Source organism: Corella eumyota, chromosome 3 (genome assembly GCF_963082875.1).
Source record: "Corella eumyota chromosome 3, kaCorEumy4.1, whole genome shotgun sequence".
Lineage (NCBI taxonomy): Eukaryota > Metazoa > Chordata > Ascidiacea > Phlebobranchia > Corellidae > Corella > Corella eumyota.
Genome location: NC_137492.1, coordinates 7,144,990 through 7,161,671, shown reverse-complemented (window position 1 = coordinate 7,161,671; position 16,682 = coordinate 7,144,990). Strand labels below are relative to the sequence as shown.

The following is a 16,682-nucleotide window of genomic DNA, read 5'->3' as shown; positions in this document are numbered from 1 at the left end:
AGCTCAAAAGAAAATTCAGCTTTCTGATTTAAAGTTTAATTCAGAATCTCATACAATTTTTAGTAAACAAATGTTATAAAATGTTATAAAAAAGAACTATTCCAAGATTTTGTTACCTAGTGGAGTATATTAGATCTAAATATCAAAAATAGTAAGAAGATTATTAATGGAGTCTGCATCGAATAAGCTATTGATGGTAAAAACTAGGTAAATGTATTATTTGAAATTAAACGAAATGTTTAAAATTTACAATTTTGTTTAGTTTTTTTATTGTTTTACAAATGTTATATTGTATAAAAAAAGGTTAATAACGTCCGGTTAAATTTCAGATTTATGTCCATTTCCAATCCTGTTTCTAGCAGCAGAAAAGTAAAAATTAAAATATTAAAAATAAATTTACCATTTTTCCAATAATCACTTACAAACCAATTAAGTCATAAATGATTTAGAAAGAGATAGCGATAAACTATAAATGATTTATTTCGTTAAAAAACGCCAACCAATGACGTCACCGCTATATACATTCTACTTTGCGGTTTACTATGGCGCGCTCATCTATTATGAATGGGACTCAAGCGACTACCTCTTTCTTTCTCTCGTTTATTTTCAAACCGGCTAGTACTTCGTCTCAGAACTGTCGTTCGTCTGTAGTATGTTCAACACGGGAACGGGTTATGGTTTAGCGCTCTATAGATAACGCTGTGATAGGTACGTGGCAAAACTGAGCAATTGTTAAAACCCTAGGCTTCTACTCAGTGTTAAACTGTAGCAGTGTTAAACTTCAGCAATTTATTAAAATGGGAAATTAAGGCCAACTGTTTAGTTTCGTAGTGGAATAGTTTCGTTTTTTTACAGCCGATCTATAAAATTGTGGTTTTACCAAGAGACGACTGGCAGACTGGGTTCAGGTTATTTGTATTTCTTAGAGAAGTGATTTTAAATACACAGCTTAATCGATTAAAAAACGCCTTAATAAAATAGGATAAGCTTATCATGTACAGGCAGATTTAACTAAAATCTAAAAATTACAAGTTTCGTTACCGAATAAGTTACAATATAGGAAGGTAATAAACATTTATTTAGACAAATTGTGCTATAAATTGTAAGGCTCTGGTTAATATAATAAAATAAATTTAAGTAAATAAAGTTTACATTTATGCAAATAAAATCCTTATCAAAAATATGTGAGATTTTGTTCAAGATATGTTCGCATATTTAACCTGATAACACACCAACGACGTTTACGTAATGTACGTAACGCCTACTTATAGGTAGGTAAGTGGGCAGTCAGGCATATTAATATTCTATATTCGTTTCGAGTCTTGACTGCATTAACATTCCAGTAAGGCAGGTACAGTCGAGCAGGAAATGCCATATAATATTCGCGAATCTAACGACATACGACCGTTTATTCAATAAAAGCTTTGGCATCTCCTTATTAAAATATTAAATATTTGCTATAGCCTAACACCGCGTAAAAAATGTGATTATTAATACCAAGCATTGAACTATGAGTAAATTAATTTAATTGAGCTTTGAATGGTACAATGTAGTGTGTATTAATTATGTTAAAATATCCTTTTTCCACAGGGAATAGGGTAGTAGGATAAGTAGCCAGCTGCGTATGTTGTACTGTATTGATTGCATCGAAACGTTACGTGCAAGTAACGGCGGGAATGGAGTTACAATCTATCAACGCTGTCGAAAGTCAACAATCTATCGAACCATGTGACGTCACGACAGAAAATGCAATCCTGTACGTTGCCTGTGACGTCACAAATGATCTGCAGTCGACGGATAGTGGGTATGTGCCTATAAACCCCACAGATAGCAGCTCAAGCCTTTTGGAATCAGCAGAAAGGGATTTAGATAGTAACTTCGAAGGTTCAAGCTCGGATGCTGCAAGTATGAATAGAGAAGATGCAATTGTGGTACATGTTAGTGATTTTAGTCTCGCGGATCGGAAAGTGGATCCGGAATCCGCGGATAAATTATTGGGCGGAACAGACGCGGATCAGCAGCCGGATGCTCGCGATGCTGTTTTGGCGTTGGGAAAAGTTAAAGGTAAGTTTATTTCTGGATATTTAAATTAGCAAATTTGTTGATTAAAATTAGCTTTTTTTGAATTCTTTAAGTTCACCTTTGATTGACATTGGCAAGTGATTCACGTTTACGTTATATTTTGTTTAGTTTATCTTAACCATATAATTAAATTTTCATTTTTTATTTAAAAACCACCAAATTCCACTTGTATTATTAATTTAATATATAACGTACTTTAATGCCTATTTTTCGTTTGATCCAGTTCATAATAAATAATTGACTCCTCTTAAAATGCATTTTATTTCACAATCTTTGGCAGTACAATACGTACTTAACCGTTATTGATTTATTGAATTATTTTATATCAGTACAAGATAGAGAAAATTCACTTTCGCCTTTTGGGTATAAGAACTGGTTATTAAGGCTTAGTCACAGAAGGAGATTGGAAATTCTTATCGCAACTGGGTTATGTGTGTGGATTGCCTTTTTCGTTGTTCTAGCCATTTTCATGAACGGTGTGTTTAACTATGTTATCTTTTTTTTAATAATTAACATTACCTAACAATTTAAATATACTCATCACATATATAAATAATTTTAAAAATATAACCGTACATTTCTTTTTAAATTGTCCAAAACATTTTTATTTAAATTGTGCCAAATTGTAGTCAACTTTTCGTTATTGTACAACCTTAATTTATTTAGGAAAAGCAAGAGAAGAATCAGAGGGTACCACACAAGGGAAAGTCCCCAGTAAAGCTCATATTCCAGTTATTATTGGTAGGTTGTTGTGAATAAATTAATCACAAATAAAAAGCAGCCTACCTAAAATTGTTTTAATAAAATTATGTCTTAAGAAGCTTTAGAAGTATTTTGTTGATAAAAGTATTCAACCCGTTAAAACGTTACTTATCACATATTTTTAGTTAAATGAATTTTTGTAGATTTTTATTTGTTATCTTAACACCAACGCAGGTATATCAACAACACAGCCTTCCATACTGGATATAAATACTGCTTACCCAACAATGACAAATAACGTCACTTCGACTGCAATTGAAATCCCTGCAACCGAAATCTATGACTTAATTAATGCTAATACAAAAATTACAAAACCACAAACCACCACAGAACCACAAACGACTGCAAAACTGCAAAAAGAGCCACAAACGACTGCAAAACTGCAAAAAGAACCACAAACGACTGCAAAACTGCAAAAAGAACCACAAACGACTGCAAAACTCCAAAAAGAACAACAAACGACTGCAAAAGAATCTAAGACTGAAAAAAGCAAAACTACAACTACAAACCCAACTACAAGCAAACCAAGTTCAATGAATTTAACCACAATTTCTGCCCCAGTTGCTTCTACTATGTCAGGGTTTTTGCTAGACGAAGATTTCCTCAAACTAGCTAAACACAGGATGACTTATGATAGTGTAGACCCAAGAACGTTACATGAAATGTTACAAGGTAAGGGAAAAAAATAATCAGTATAAAAAATAACGCTTTTTTACAATTTTTTTATAAGTCTTAAATTTAAAAAAAATAGTAAGTTAAAAAAAATTAAAAACATTTAATCCCTTACTGCAAATATAGCCTGGAGCGCTTATTTTAATTTTTTTAATATCTTAAGTAATACTAATTAGGTAATTAGGGCGCGTAATGTATTGTTTGTTTAATGCAATTCAAAATTCACTAACTTAAAGCAAAATTCCAACCAAAAATTGTTTTGAATTTTTCAAATTGCTAGTCTCACCTTAATCTTAGTTTACACATGCTTGACTAAACTAACGGAATTTTTTCGTCAAAAAACGTATCGGGCGTTGCTAAAATTTCACTTATTTGGTTATATTGTTACGGCTTGTGGCCAATCACGCCATTACAGTGTGTAAAAGAAACTAAAAAACGGGTTGAAATTGTAAATAGATGATTTAACAGGGTTGCTAATGCACTTACATACTACTTAAGGCACTGGTTTTGCCTGTTATGAGTTTAAAAACAAAGGGGAAAATTATCGATGACGTCATTGTATTCTATACTGCCCACAGATTAAGAAATATTTACCATATTTCTATTAACCATATAGCCCTAGGCAAATCTAAGCAATAAGCTTACAGCGGGTAAGTGTTACGTTATTGGTATGTATTAAATGCGAATAAGCCCAAGTAACGGCGTACCTATTTATTATGACCGGCGAAGGAACAATGGTGCTCTCTGGGCGTCGACTAAACTCTGATTGGTTCGTTGTATCTCGTACGAGAACGTAATAAGGTTACTATAGGCCGGTTTAAACCGTGAAATTTGACAAATGGCAAGCATTAAATAAGTGCTATACAACACTAAAATGGCTTTGTTAAAGTGAAAGCCCTTGAATGTAAAATTAAATTAATAATTGACACACTTCACTTCCTTTATGCCGCTGGAGTTGCTACGATTTAATTAAGCGCGTAGTATATTGACTATGTATACTCAGGATTCATCTAATATTAAAAAGCTAAACAAAAAACCTTATTTAATAAAACAAAATGTAAATTTAAATAAAAAGTTTTTAAAATTGTAAAGACATGTGACAAATAGTAGGATAAAAGATTATTTAAAAACAAGTTTTAAATTTCAATTTTCACAGAGACTTTAATTATGACTAATTACCTCATGATATTTTCTAAAGATTAAAATTTGACATACTTGTTATTTTAATAAGCAACATCACACCATAATATGAATCATAATCGCATTCGTCAAACCTTTACAAAACTGTAAATCACGAACTAAAAATTTCACATAAACCTATTATTTTAAATCTCACCAATCAGATCAATGAAATACCGGCCGGCGATGACGTAATTCCAGGTTCCAATGACCTCATTTTATTATTTAACTTCGTTGACTTTTTGCGACTGATATTAAATTACGAGCGCTTAAGCGACATAATAAACTTAAAAGCTTTCGAATTTTAAAATTTTAGGGTTGTTTGGTTAACCTTACGGTTATATTTTTAACAAAACAACTAGCGTAACCAAAATTAAATTGTTTTAATTTGTTAAAAGTTAACTTCTTTATGTAAGTTTTGTTAAAAGTTAACTTCTTTATGTAAGACTATTTCAAATAATTTAACAAGAAATCCAAGCGATTTAAAAAAAAGAAAAATAGAAATCGATTTATATTCTTACGTAAATGCCAGAGCTGAAAAAGACCACAAAAAACTTTATTTCATTTACTGTTTAGGTCGAAACTCCGAATACAAAATTGGAGTTGGAAGAGCTGATATTACCGGTCCCGCTGGAGACGTAAACATGGTAAATTTAACTTAAAATTTTTTAACCTTAAAAACAAGTTATAAAACTAGCATATGCGTATATATATTGTTTTAAGGTTGCCTAACCATTAAGTTAGGTCAAAACAATGTATTGATAAGTCTATGTTAATTAATTTCTATACAAACAAAGTATTTCTAAATCTTTTTTTGGTAATTTTTTGTTATGATCTTGTAAAATTAAATGTTTAATGCCCGAAAACAAAGCATTAAAATTTTAAATAACGTGAACAAAAAGGTTTTAACCAAGCCTAATTCGTCATAGGTTAAACATAAAAAAGTAAAGGTTACACGTTTTTTAGTCGTTCAATTACATAAAGATACAAATGATTAGAACAGGAAAGGGCAAAAATACTTGACAGCCCTTTTCATATAATGTGGTAGTAAAATAATGATGAATACTTCCTCAAGTTGATATGACATAGGCTTAATTACGCTAACATAGGCATAATTCTTTTAATTTTTATAAAATAAGTTGTGCTATCTTGAATATTGTTAAGCTAAAGTCTTATGTGGTTTGTTTATCATGTCACATATATAAACAAGGAAGCTATAATATCACCCACGAATGTTTTACTTAACATTCAAGTATTTTACCTTATGTATAAACAAACCTTTTTATATGTTTATCAATTTTTTTGCCTAATTTTGTTTTTAGATGGGTTATGCTGACCCTAATCAAGTAGCTGGTGGCATCCATATGCGACAGTATGCAAGATCGTTTATTATAGTTCAAGAAAAAACTAGGATATTGTTTATCAATGCTGATGCTTGCATGGGATCTTTGCTTGTAAAAATGGAGGTAAATTAATAAATTGTTACTCTATATTTGTTACTTAGTTGTATAAAGGTTTTTAATACGGTTATAGATTGTATAATTTAATTGGAAATCTTTTGGTTAATGTTTTAGATCAACTATTGCAAGTTTTAAATATATATAAAAACCCTTATCCTTTTTCTAGCAACAGATTTAATATTGCTTGTTTGTTATTAAACATAACGCGGCTAAAAATAGTCGCAAGTTACACTTTATATACATTCAATAAATTATAATAAATCTAGCTATGAGTCCTTTAATTGTGTATTTTATGGTTTACAATCACAATAGCTTTACTAAGAATTTGTTGACCACGCAAAACTCAATTTTCAAAAGAAATATTTTTGGTTAAAAATAAAATGTGTTGTAATATGCAATTCTTAGTTGTGCTCAATGATGCGTGAACACCGCCTGCTTTATATCGACCAATCGCAGTCGAGTATTATAATTCATTTGCTTATATTTGTTTGTTTAGGTTTTGAAAGTGCTTAAGAAGACGTTTGGGGATTTGTATAAGGAGGAAAACTTATGTTTGAGCGCCACTCACACACACTCCGCACCCGCGGGTAAACACTTTTTTATTAACAATATATATTTTTTGGGTAAAAACTTTTTAAATTTTTTTCGTTTATTTTTTATATTATTTCTTATGAGATTAGGTTTTAAAGTATTATGTAAATTGTGCAACGTATATTTATATATTAACGCATTACGTTACACCTGTACACATTGTGTTTAAAAAATTTCATCCATAAAAGTTAATTAAATTATGCAGCAAATTTAAATATAAATTTTTTTGTATTTACTAATTATATAAAGTTTTTTTGTCTCTACAAAAACTTAATAACTTCTCTTAAAATAAATTAAGTAAAACATTACAATTACATTTTAAGATTTAAAATCCCAATCGTTATGTCCAATAATTTAAAAAATTAGAAAACGAAAGTTGAATATTAGGCTTTTGCTAAATATATGTAACAAATAACCAAAAATTTTCAAAAAAGTATGCTAGTCAATTTTTTTAACTTCATTGCTCGGGCGTGCAAAAAGGCTAAATTTTAATTATTAATTTGAATAGTGACATCATTTTTAAGCGATGTTTCCAAGGGTAAAAATAGTGATCACACCATTATAAAAGAGAAGCAATTTACTTACGTAATGGACTTTTTTCATTGATGTTTTGCGAAACAGAAAATTTTATATTTAAATGTCATTTTAATTGTCTAAGGGCGATAACAAAAATGTTATAAAAATATTACATTCACATTTACTTAAAAGCGCTGCATGGAAAAGTTAAAAATAAAATGTTTTTTTTTATAGAAAAATTATAACACAAATTATAATTTTTAATTAGTAATTTTCTTTAACCCCAAATTTTACGTTTTAAGGTTTTTTGCAAGACGTTTTATTTCAAATTACATCAATGGGCTATGTAGAAGAAACCTTAAAAGCAATGGTAAACGGAATCGTGGAGGTGAAAAAAAATTTTTTTTTCATTTTATATTTCAAAATTTTTGTAATTTTCATTTTGCTACATTTTATTAATATTCACAAATCTATAAAAAAAATTAGGTCACCAAATTATTGTTACAAATTATTCACTTTTTATAGAGCGTTCGAATAGCACACGACAGCATACAGCCTGGTCATATCCTAATAAATAAAGGAGAATTATTGGAGGCAAATATTAATCGAAGTCCTGCCTCTTATTTAAATAACCCAGAGCACGAACGAAAAAGGTAAATATTATGTTAGAATTTTTAATAAATTATTACTAATGAAAAGTAAAAGAAAAATTGTGTTTAATTTTAGGGTGTATTTTTTATTGTTGCGTTAATCATGTGTATTAAAGTAATAGACCAAGAGTACGTGATATAATAAAAATTCTATAACAATTTATAGCCTTGTAAAACTATAATATGCAACTGAAAGTAGTAAAATCAACGTTGTAAAGATATTATTTTAAATTTAACATTTTTATTATTGCCGCCTGGTTTAAATCAAATTTACTTTTGCTAAAAACGTAAAATGTACCTTACGATGACGTCATATATTTCTTTAGGTACAAGTATGATGTCGACAAGGACATGATCCTGTTAAAGTTTGTGAGCTCAAAGGGTGAAGGGTTGGGAATTATTAACTGGTTCCCAGTGCATTGCACCAGCATGAACAACACCAACACGCTTATTAGCGGCGACAATAAAGGTTAGGTTCGAATCCAGACAAACCCAATTTTATTTTTTTTTTAAATAAATTTTTAAATCATTTTTTTATTCAGGTTACGCGGAGTTGTTGTTTGAACAATCAATGGACAGAGGGTCCTTGTTCGGTCACAGTAAATTTGTCGCCGCATTTGCGCAAAGCCATGAGGGTGACGTGTCACCTAACACTAGAGGGCCTCATTGTATCGACACAGGTAACAAAAATGACGTCAAAAAAAATTAGTATTTTCTATTAAATTTTCAATATATTTTCTATACAGGATTACCATGCGACAACTTAGAAAGCACATGTAATGGAAAAGTCCAAAACTGTATTGCTAGTGGTCCCGGTAAAGATATGTTCGAAAGCACCAAAATTATTGGAGATAAACAATTCCAGAAGGCATTGGTGAGCTATGACGTCATTTTTAATAAATTATGACGTTATTGTAGCAAAATTTTTTTTGAATGTGTAACATTTTTTTTATCCCATTTTCTTTCAGATTCTTTATGATACTGCCAGCAATTTTATCACAGGACCCTTGCAAGCTATCAATCAATTTGTAAACATGACCAATCAGATCGTTCCGATAAGCCCCACCCAAAACGGTAAAAAAAATTTAATTAGCGAAATAGGTTATTTTTTACTTTAAAAAATTACTTCAATTTGAAAAAAAACTTTATTTAGTTGACTGTTACTAAATTGACGACTTTGTTAAAGAAATAGTGCATATTAAGCATTGTTTTTTCCGTTTAGTATCAACTTGCAAGCCAGCAATGGGATTTAGTTTTGCTGCTGGAACCACAGACGGCCCGGGTTCGTTTGGGTTTAAACAAGGTACCATGGGAACCGTTGTGTTGCTATTTATTATTGGATATAATTTAAAAAGAACCGATAAAAAGAATAAAGAAAAAATGATGCCTGTATTAAACTGGTATCAATTAGTATGCGAATGTATATTGTCCTTCTCAAAAAAATGCACATTCTTATTAAATGCATATGTTATAACTTTTTAAATAGCATTTTATTTTATTTTGTTAATTAGGGGATAAAACTGGAAACACATTTTGGAAGATGGTGGGCCATTCTCTACACCCCCCATCTAAACAACAAGTCGAATGCCAATTTCCCAAACCCATACTGGTCGACACTGGGGAGGTATATGCTTAATATTGAGTTAAATTAAAATGTAGGGGTATTTATTGCTACTAGGTGGCATCAGTGAGAACCGAACTAGAGATCTTTTGTTTGGGGGATTTTACTGGTGTTTTATTGGAGTTACACTCAAGACCCCAAGTACCGCTACAAAGATCCTGCGATTTTTTTTGTTACTTTTTAGAGTTTTTTTCATGTTTTTGATTTGTAGATGCACTCCCCTTATGAATGGCAACCTGACATCGTCGACACCCAGATGTTCCGGATCGGTCAATTTATTCTCTCGGCCGTCCCCGGAGAATTTACAACAATGAGCGGGAGAAGATTAACAGATGCCGTTCTCGAGGTACAAAAACATTGTTTTCAATTTTTTTATTTTAAAAACTCTAAATTAGGAAATAATTATCTCCCAAAAAATATTATTGGTTAAATAATGATATTTTTTAGGTTTTTGCAGAGCAATATCCTGACGAAAAATTTGAGTCAGTTATAGCAGGACTTTCGAATACCTATTCTGATTACATCACAACATTTGAGGAATATCATGTTAGTTCTACTTTAATTATTTCTAAACTAATAGAAAACGATTATACCAATTGGAATTGTAAATTAAAGCTAGAGCAATAAGCCCAATGTTTAAAGATGCCAAATAAATGCAGAATTCATAAAAAGCGTACTTGTAAATATACAAAAATACTACAAGTTAAAAAAAATTAAAACTTGTTAAGTCTAAAATTAAAAATTTAACGCCCTAAAAACACGTGTAACTATAAAACAACGATTCTATTTACCGACATGAAAGCTACATCCTTTACATGTTTATCCCCTTATGACATTGTATTATTTGTTTAACTTATGCTCGGTTTGTAGGTGCAACGATATGAGGCGGCGTCGACCATATATGGTCCTTATACGTTGGATGCTTACATACAACAGTATAAAAGAATGGCTACTTACTTGACCAAGGTAGAAAATCTTTAGCAATTTTAAAAATTAAATTACAATGCAACTTTTAAAGTACAAAGCGGCTTTAGTTATTCTTATGTCTGACTAAACATTATTATTACTTTTTTGAGGGGGCGGGGGGATGGGGTGTGCAGTTGAGACGTGCTTAAGCTATCCGTGAACGCCGGGCTCAAGGGCGAATAGTGTTGCTATAATGCGGGTCGAACCCGGAACCTTTCGGTCTGTAGTTCGATGCCATGACCCCTTTATTTTTTTCCATATCCCTCAAAGGGATTAGGTTTTTTGATATTTTAATTGGGTAAGGGTGTGCGATTTTGGACATGTCTGAGCTATCCGTGAACGCGGGGCTCAAAGGCGATTAGTGTGGCATTGGTGCGGCTTGAACCCGAAACCTTTCGGCTCGTAGTCAGACGCCTTTGCTGTTTCACCACAATACCGGACCTGAACACTTAGTTTATTTTTTAGAAAACCCCTCTGCTCGAAAGTGCAACACCCCACGATATAAAAGACAAATTATGGAGTTTATTACCCAGCGTTATATTTGACAAAGTCCACTTCGGGTACAGCGACTTCGGTGACGTCATAATTAACGCGGACGACAAATACAATGTGGTAAGATTCAATTTTTTTTTTTTTGATTTTTAGCAAAGTTTATTATTTTTTGTTTATAAATATTTACCTCACATAAGGTATGTCAAGACTTATATTTATTATCACGTGGTTTTGTAGTTAAACTCTACTAATAAAAAACTTAACTTTTTTAACGTTGCAAAACTTTGTTTAAAATTGATTTATTTTTTAAGGGTGACCAAGTTTTGGTTCAGTTTGTGGCTGGAAATCCAAGAAATAGTCCCTCGGTAAGTTTTACAAAACTATTCATCCAATAAGATTTTGTATAATATTATGACCATTTCTTGTTAGTGTTTTGTTTTAGATTTAAAAAGCTATTTTTCGGGTATTTTCTACATACTGCCTAAAGTAATATATATTAACATTAATTGTTTGTTTTATTTCTAATAAAAACTTGTTTTTTTAGATCAACATGACTTTTCTTAACGTTGAGAGATTGGTTAACGAAAGTTGGGAAATTGTTCTTACAGATACGTCATGGGACACAAGGTAATATGACGTCACAGTAACGTAATTATGACTGAAATTTAAGGCCAAAGAAGTTTAGTATTAACTTTAATTTTTGTAGGTTTAAATGGGCACGTGACTCGTTTATGGGCAGCTATCGTGGGGTAAGCGAGGCTACAATTTACTGGGACATTGCTCCTAACACACCAAGTGGTCAGTACAGGATCGTACATTACGGCCACTATAAGACGCTCATAAGCGGTGTATATCCTTACGAGGGGAAATCGAAAGTATTTTACGTGGATAATAACTCGTTGGATTCGTAGCGTTTTAGGGGAATTTTTGCTTAAGTAGATTGCAAGAGCTTTCAGCTGCGCTAAAGAACGCCTCCTAAGATGTTGGGATCGCGGAGTTTTTTTATGACGAAATTCTAAAAAATTGACACTTTGAAATTTGACGAAATTTTAAAAATGACGAAATTAAAAAAATTGACGAAATTCTACGACATTTTGTACGCAAAGCAATTTCAAATTAACCAACATATTTCTTTTTAACCAACAAAAAAGTGGTACGTCGTTTAATTAAACGATGAATTTTCAAAAAAGTCAAGAGTTTTATAAATATTTTGTACAACAATTTTATTGTATTATGATAGTCTTTATAGACTTGAGGTATATTTAATTAAATAAATATGACTTCCATTTTAAAAATGGAACGATTCGTTAAAACCAAATTGTACTTAAACTTTATTTTTTTTCTAATTTGAGCGGTGCTTTGAAAGTTTTAAAACTTTGATTTCTTATTTTTGCAAGAAAATATTTATTTCTATATCTTATTTTGGTTATCCTCTACTTTTAGAATTGCCATAGCTACACACTGCAGCTTTGTTTAATTTAAATTATAGGTTTAAAATTGACTGCCTATTAATTTTACATTTTTTTAAAATATTTATTAAATTTCTCGAAACTCAGTAAAATAATTTCTTGCAATAATTCTGTACACTGCTACGCTTTGCTTTTGCGGTAGTGCATTACTTTTGCAGTTAATTTTTGCAGCTGTTTTTTTAGTTCTACTTAATATTAAATTTGTATGAAGTGATATAAGGCAATACTGTTCACATTTTTCTACAAATTTATAAGACTTATATTTGTAAATTTTTATAAAATTTTTGTGCCCGATTACTAACTAACTATATGCACAGAGTTTTAGCAAGGGCTGTTTTTACACGCCTTATTTTGTAGTGTTTAGTCGCTGATATTTAATTATAAGACGCTGCTTAAAAGTTATCTGTAATATACAAGCGGTACCTCCCCACTTAAATTCCAATGTCGTTTCACTGTGCAAATTGATGTGTTGTTATTATTTCGAATTTGTGTCATTTACTGTTGTTTTTCACTGTTTAAATTTATCCACAAGAGTTCTGCCATTAATTTTAAGCATCTTCAATATATATATAACACAACATCTAAAACGTATTTTACAAAACAATCTAAATTAAAATGTTCAATTTTGCATATCATTGTCAAATATTTCAACAACATAATTATATAAAATTCAAGATCGTTAAGTTCTAATTCAACACTGTTTAAAAAAACAACGTCTTCAGGACTTACATAAAGAAAATAATTTTATTTATGTGCCGTTTTTGTAACTTTTTTGTGGCAAATTAAGCAATGCTTTTTGCACGTGTTTTTGCAAATAGAAAATGCTAGAGTATAGTTGCAATATAAAAGTATATGTGTGTTTATTTATTAAGCAAAGCAAGTTAGAAAAAACAAACAAATTTTATATGTTTTTACCAACACGTCTTTAACTAAATGTTGTCAGATTAAAATTAGTGTCATTTTTAGTATTTAGGCTATAAATTATAACAATTTTTTGTCTAAATCTAATTTTATCAATTAAGTTTTTTAAAATTAGTTAAAACTAAAATTAAAGCGTACGATAATCAATCATTGAAAACAGTCACGTGACTTTTTCATTATAGGAAATTCGTGTCGGTTTTAAATTGCTGTTTGTTGGGCTTCGAAATTCCTTATCAAAGATAAATCTATTTTTATAAAGCAAACTGTTTTTTAACCTTTTAACACGAGGTCTTTGTTTTACAATGGCAAACGTAGAAGTTATCTATTAACTTTATTATATGGGCCCTGCAAATCTGACATCTATACGCTTCGTGTTTAAATTGGGTTAATCTTTTAGAATGTGTAAACACTTGTGCACTGATAAACATACAGTCGGCAATTAGGCTTGGAAATTAGTGGTCTAACTTTGCTAAATATAGGATTTTGTTATTTTTTTTAAGTTTTGTAAATTTATAAAAAATAAAAATTGTTGAATCTTGTATTTACGTTGCAAAATTAACAATTAAAATTTAAATTCAATCTGTATAAGAAACTATTTTTAAAAACACTTTAATTTTTTACTTTTTTTCATTTTTTAAAGAAGGTCAAAAATTTCGAAAATCAAAGCCGCCAAAAATTGAAATGCCAAACAATAATTTGTCAAAAGTTAAAACTCAATCTAACGTTTCAATTATTAAAACACGAATTGCAGTTTGCTTTTTATTTGTTCTAAAAGGCTAAAACTTAAACGGTTTAGCGATTTTTCTTTTTGAAATAATGTCGTTTTTCAATAAAGGTATTGTAAATCATTTCTAATAATTGTATTGTGCAACCGTAGAGTGCGTTACTCACCGACAAGCTTGTATATACAAGCTTTATATTATACAAAAAGTGAATTGGCAAACAGTCTAAAGTACACTAGAGCTTAAACATTAATTCGGACTGTTTGTGCGGGCCACAATAGGAAAAAACGATTTAATGTTATATAGAACACACAATATACTGTTTCAGTACAATAGACGAAGTACTGATATCACAAAAAGTGACTTTTTATGAAAAACTGTATTTCTATAGAAAAATAACGGTTTGATGATTTAGCGAAGTGCTTAAGTTTTTGTTCGTTATTTCGTTAAGGTTTTTAACCGTTTTTTGGCAGCGATTTATTAACAGTTTAGATGACTTAATTTTAGTGACAAATTTTCAAGCCTAATTATTATCGGTTAATTGCATGTCTACAATACGACTTGGCGGCGTATGGCAGCACATACATAACAAGCATTAAAAGAGTCGTCCGGAAACAAAACTTTTTCTTTTAGTTAAATATTCAAGAATTTCAGACAAAAAGGCAAATGTAGAGAGAATATGTTTCGACTACGAGTGAGTTAAAGGAAATAAAGCAATGATATTTGGATGGGCAAAATTGAAAATAATAATAGCTTGGAATTGGCCCGGAGCGTCAAAGATTCTGTAATACAGTAAAAGCATGTTTTGATCACTATTAACTTTAACGTATACGCGGCGATGGCGCTGGACGGCCTTTTAATACGGTTTTATTACTGGCAAAGCATAAACACATTTCGTCAAAAATGAGCGACTGTTTTTCTCTGCGTTTTACGAAAATCGAAAACTCTTTTCTCTCTTTGGAGCGGCTCCTACTATGTTATTATTTGCTCCGTGCGCTGAAAAAAAGAAACCGGGGCTTTGTTTCTTCACGCGACTTGTTAACCTACATTTACAAACTATAGATTTAAATTGTTATCGTAAAAAGGCACAAAGAGAAAAAGATATTTTTCGCAGAAAAAAAAAATTTCAACCGACAAAGCTACCATCCCGCTTTTGCAATCGTCCGTGTTATAATTTCAAGTTCAAGTTACATTTGTAGTTAATAAAAATCAAGACAGAACTTATCTTTATTTTTAATATAGCGTGATGTTTATATACAGTAATGTCAGTTGTTTTAAAACAGTGAGCAGTTAAAATGATGTAAGTAATAAATGCACGTCAAATATCGTGTGTAATATAATGTTTTGGTTATGTGCTATTCTATTAACCACAGAATGGTATAAACAAGATAGATATCAACATTGCGTTTAACCATCGGTAATTATATATATATATATATATATAGTTTAAAAATTGTGTTTGGTATATGTTTTGTTAAGTTTACGTTTAGATATATAATTAGAAAAAAGGCAAAGCTTTTATATTTGAGCTAAAAATTAAAACAGACTTGAATTGCACATTGCAAAATTTAATCTATCAAAATATTTAATTTAAGTAAAAAAGTTAAAATTGTAGGCATTTTATATTTCGATTTTTTGTTTTTTTTCAAAGCGCAGGAAACCAACATAAAGTTTCAAAAGTGGGTCACGTGATAGATTTAATATACAATGTGCATTATAGACGCATTTACAGACAATGCTCTAGTTTAAAAGCGAAACAAATCTAGAAAAAGTTTATATGTCTAGCCCTAACCGCTAAAACATTATATTTCAGCCCGCAACACCTTTTTTTGGATCGATATTTGTTACAGGCTTTCTATATTGGCTGTGTATATATCTAAACGTATTTCGAAAATATTTTACGACTGAAACTTTAGTTGAATGTTTTTTACAACAACTCCACGCTTGATCTAATAGCAAAAAGAAAAATTTAATAACATTTTAGGACATAAGTATACGAATAGGATTTTATGGTCTGGAATTTTGAATTTTATATTAATAAAAATCAAATTTCAAAGAAAAATTGTAAAATAATTTTTTTTTTATTTTAGAAAAATAATTTAAATGTTATTCATACTTAAATGGCTGCATCGTCGATTTAATTGGAATCTTTACTGTTTAGAGAAAATTAAACGTTTATTTATACTAAAATCACCTTTGCTGACATTTCTCATTAATAAGAAAGTCGGATGAATTCGGCGAAACGCGAACAATAATTAAAAAAAAAAAACTCTCTAAAAATTTTTAATTCGTTATTTTCTTGTCACAAAACACTACAGGATATATCACATTGTGACGTCATAATTACAATTGATATAAACACAAAGGCGTCTATTATATTCGCGTATAGATCGAGCGCTTTGTTATTTCAAGGGGACTCCAAAAAAGCTCTTAATAAAAAAGTCGTTAAAAAATTAATAGGAAAAGTATGTAGCGATAAAAAAATTTTTTTTCTAAAGAGTCGTTGGGGCTTACGCGATACTCTACTGCGCATGCGCGATGGCGTTTTTTTCTCTCGATTTCAGTAAACCGTTAAAAAA

The 16,682-nt window shown here is 30.4% G+C and overlaps 1 protein-coding gene across 1 annotated transcript; it reads left to right on the top strand.

Moving 5' to 3' along the window:
* Positions 1–1,596: 1,596 nt before the first annotated feature.
* LOC145744588 (putative neutral ceramidase C) lies at positions 1,597–13,302 on the top strand. The gene is made up of 22 exons (XM_082562468.1): positions 1,597–2,064; positions 2,412–2,558; positions 2,749–2,823; positions 3,019–3,516; positions 5,272–5,342; positions 6,018–6,161; positions 6,652–6,742; positions 7,565–7,650; positions 7,788–7,915; positions 8,239–8,381; positions 8,455–8,592; positions 8,659–8,786; positions 8,881–8,986; positions 9,135–9,215; positions 9,424–9,536; positions 9,745–9,879; positions 9,981–10,079; positions 10,404–10,499; positions 10,965–11,111; positions 11,303–11,356; positions 11,536–11,618; positions 11,698–13,302. Exons 1-22 carry the CDS (start codon positions 1,677–1,679, stop codon positions 11,900–11,902), a joined length of 3,156 nt encoding a protein of 1,051 aa, XP_082418594.1. The 5' UTR covers positions 1,597–1,676; the 3' UTR covers positions 11,903–13,302.
* Positions 13,303–16,682: the final 3,380 nt, after the last annotated feature.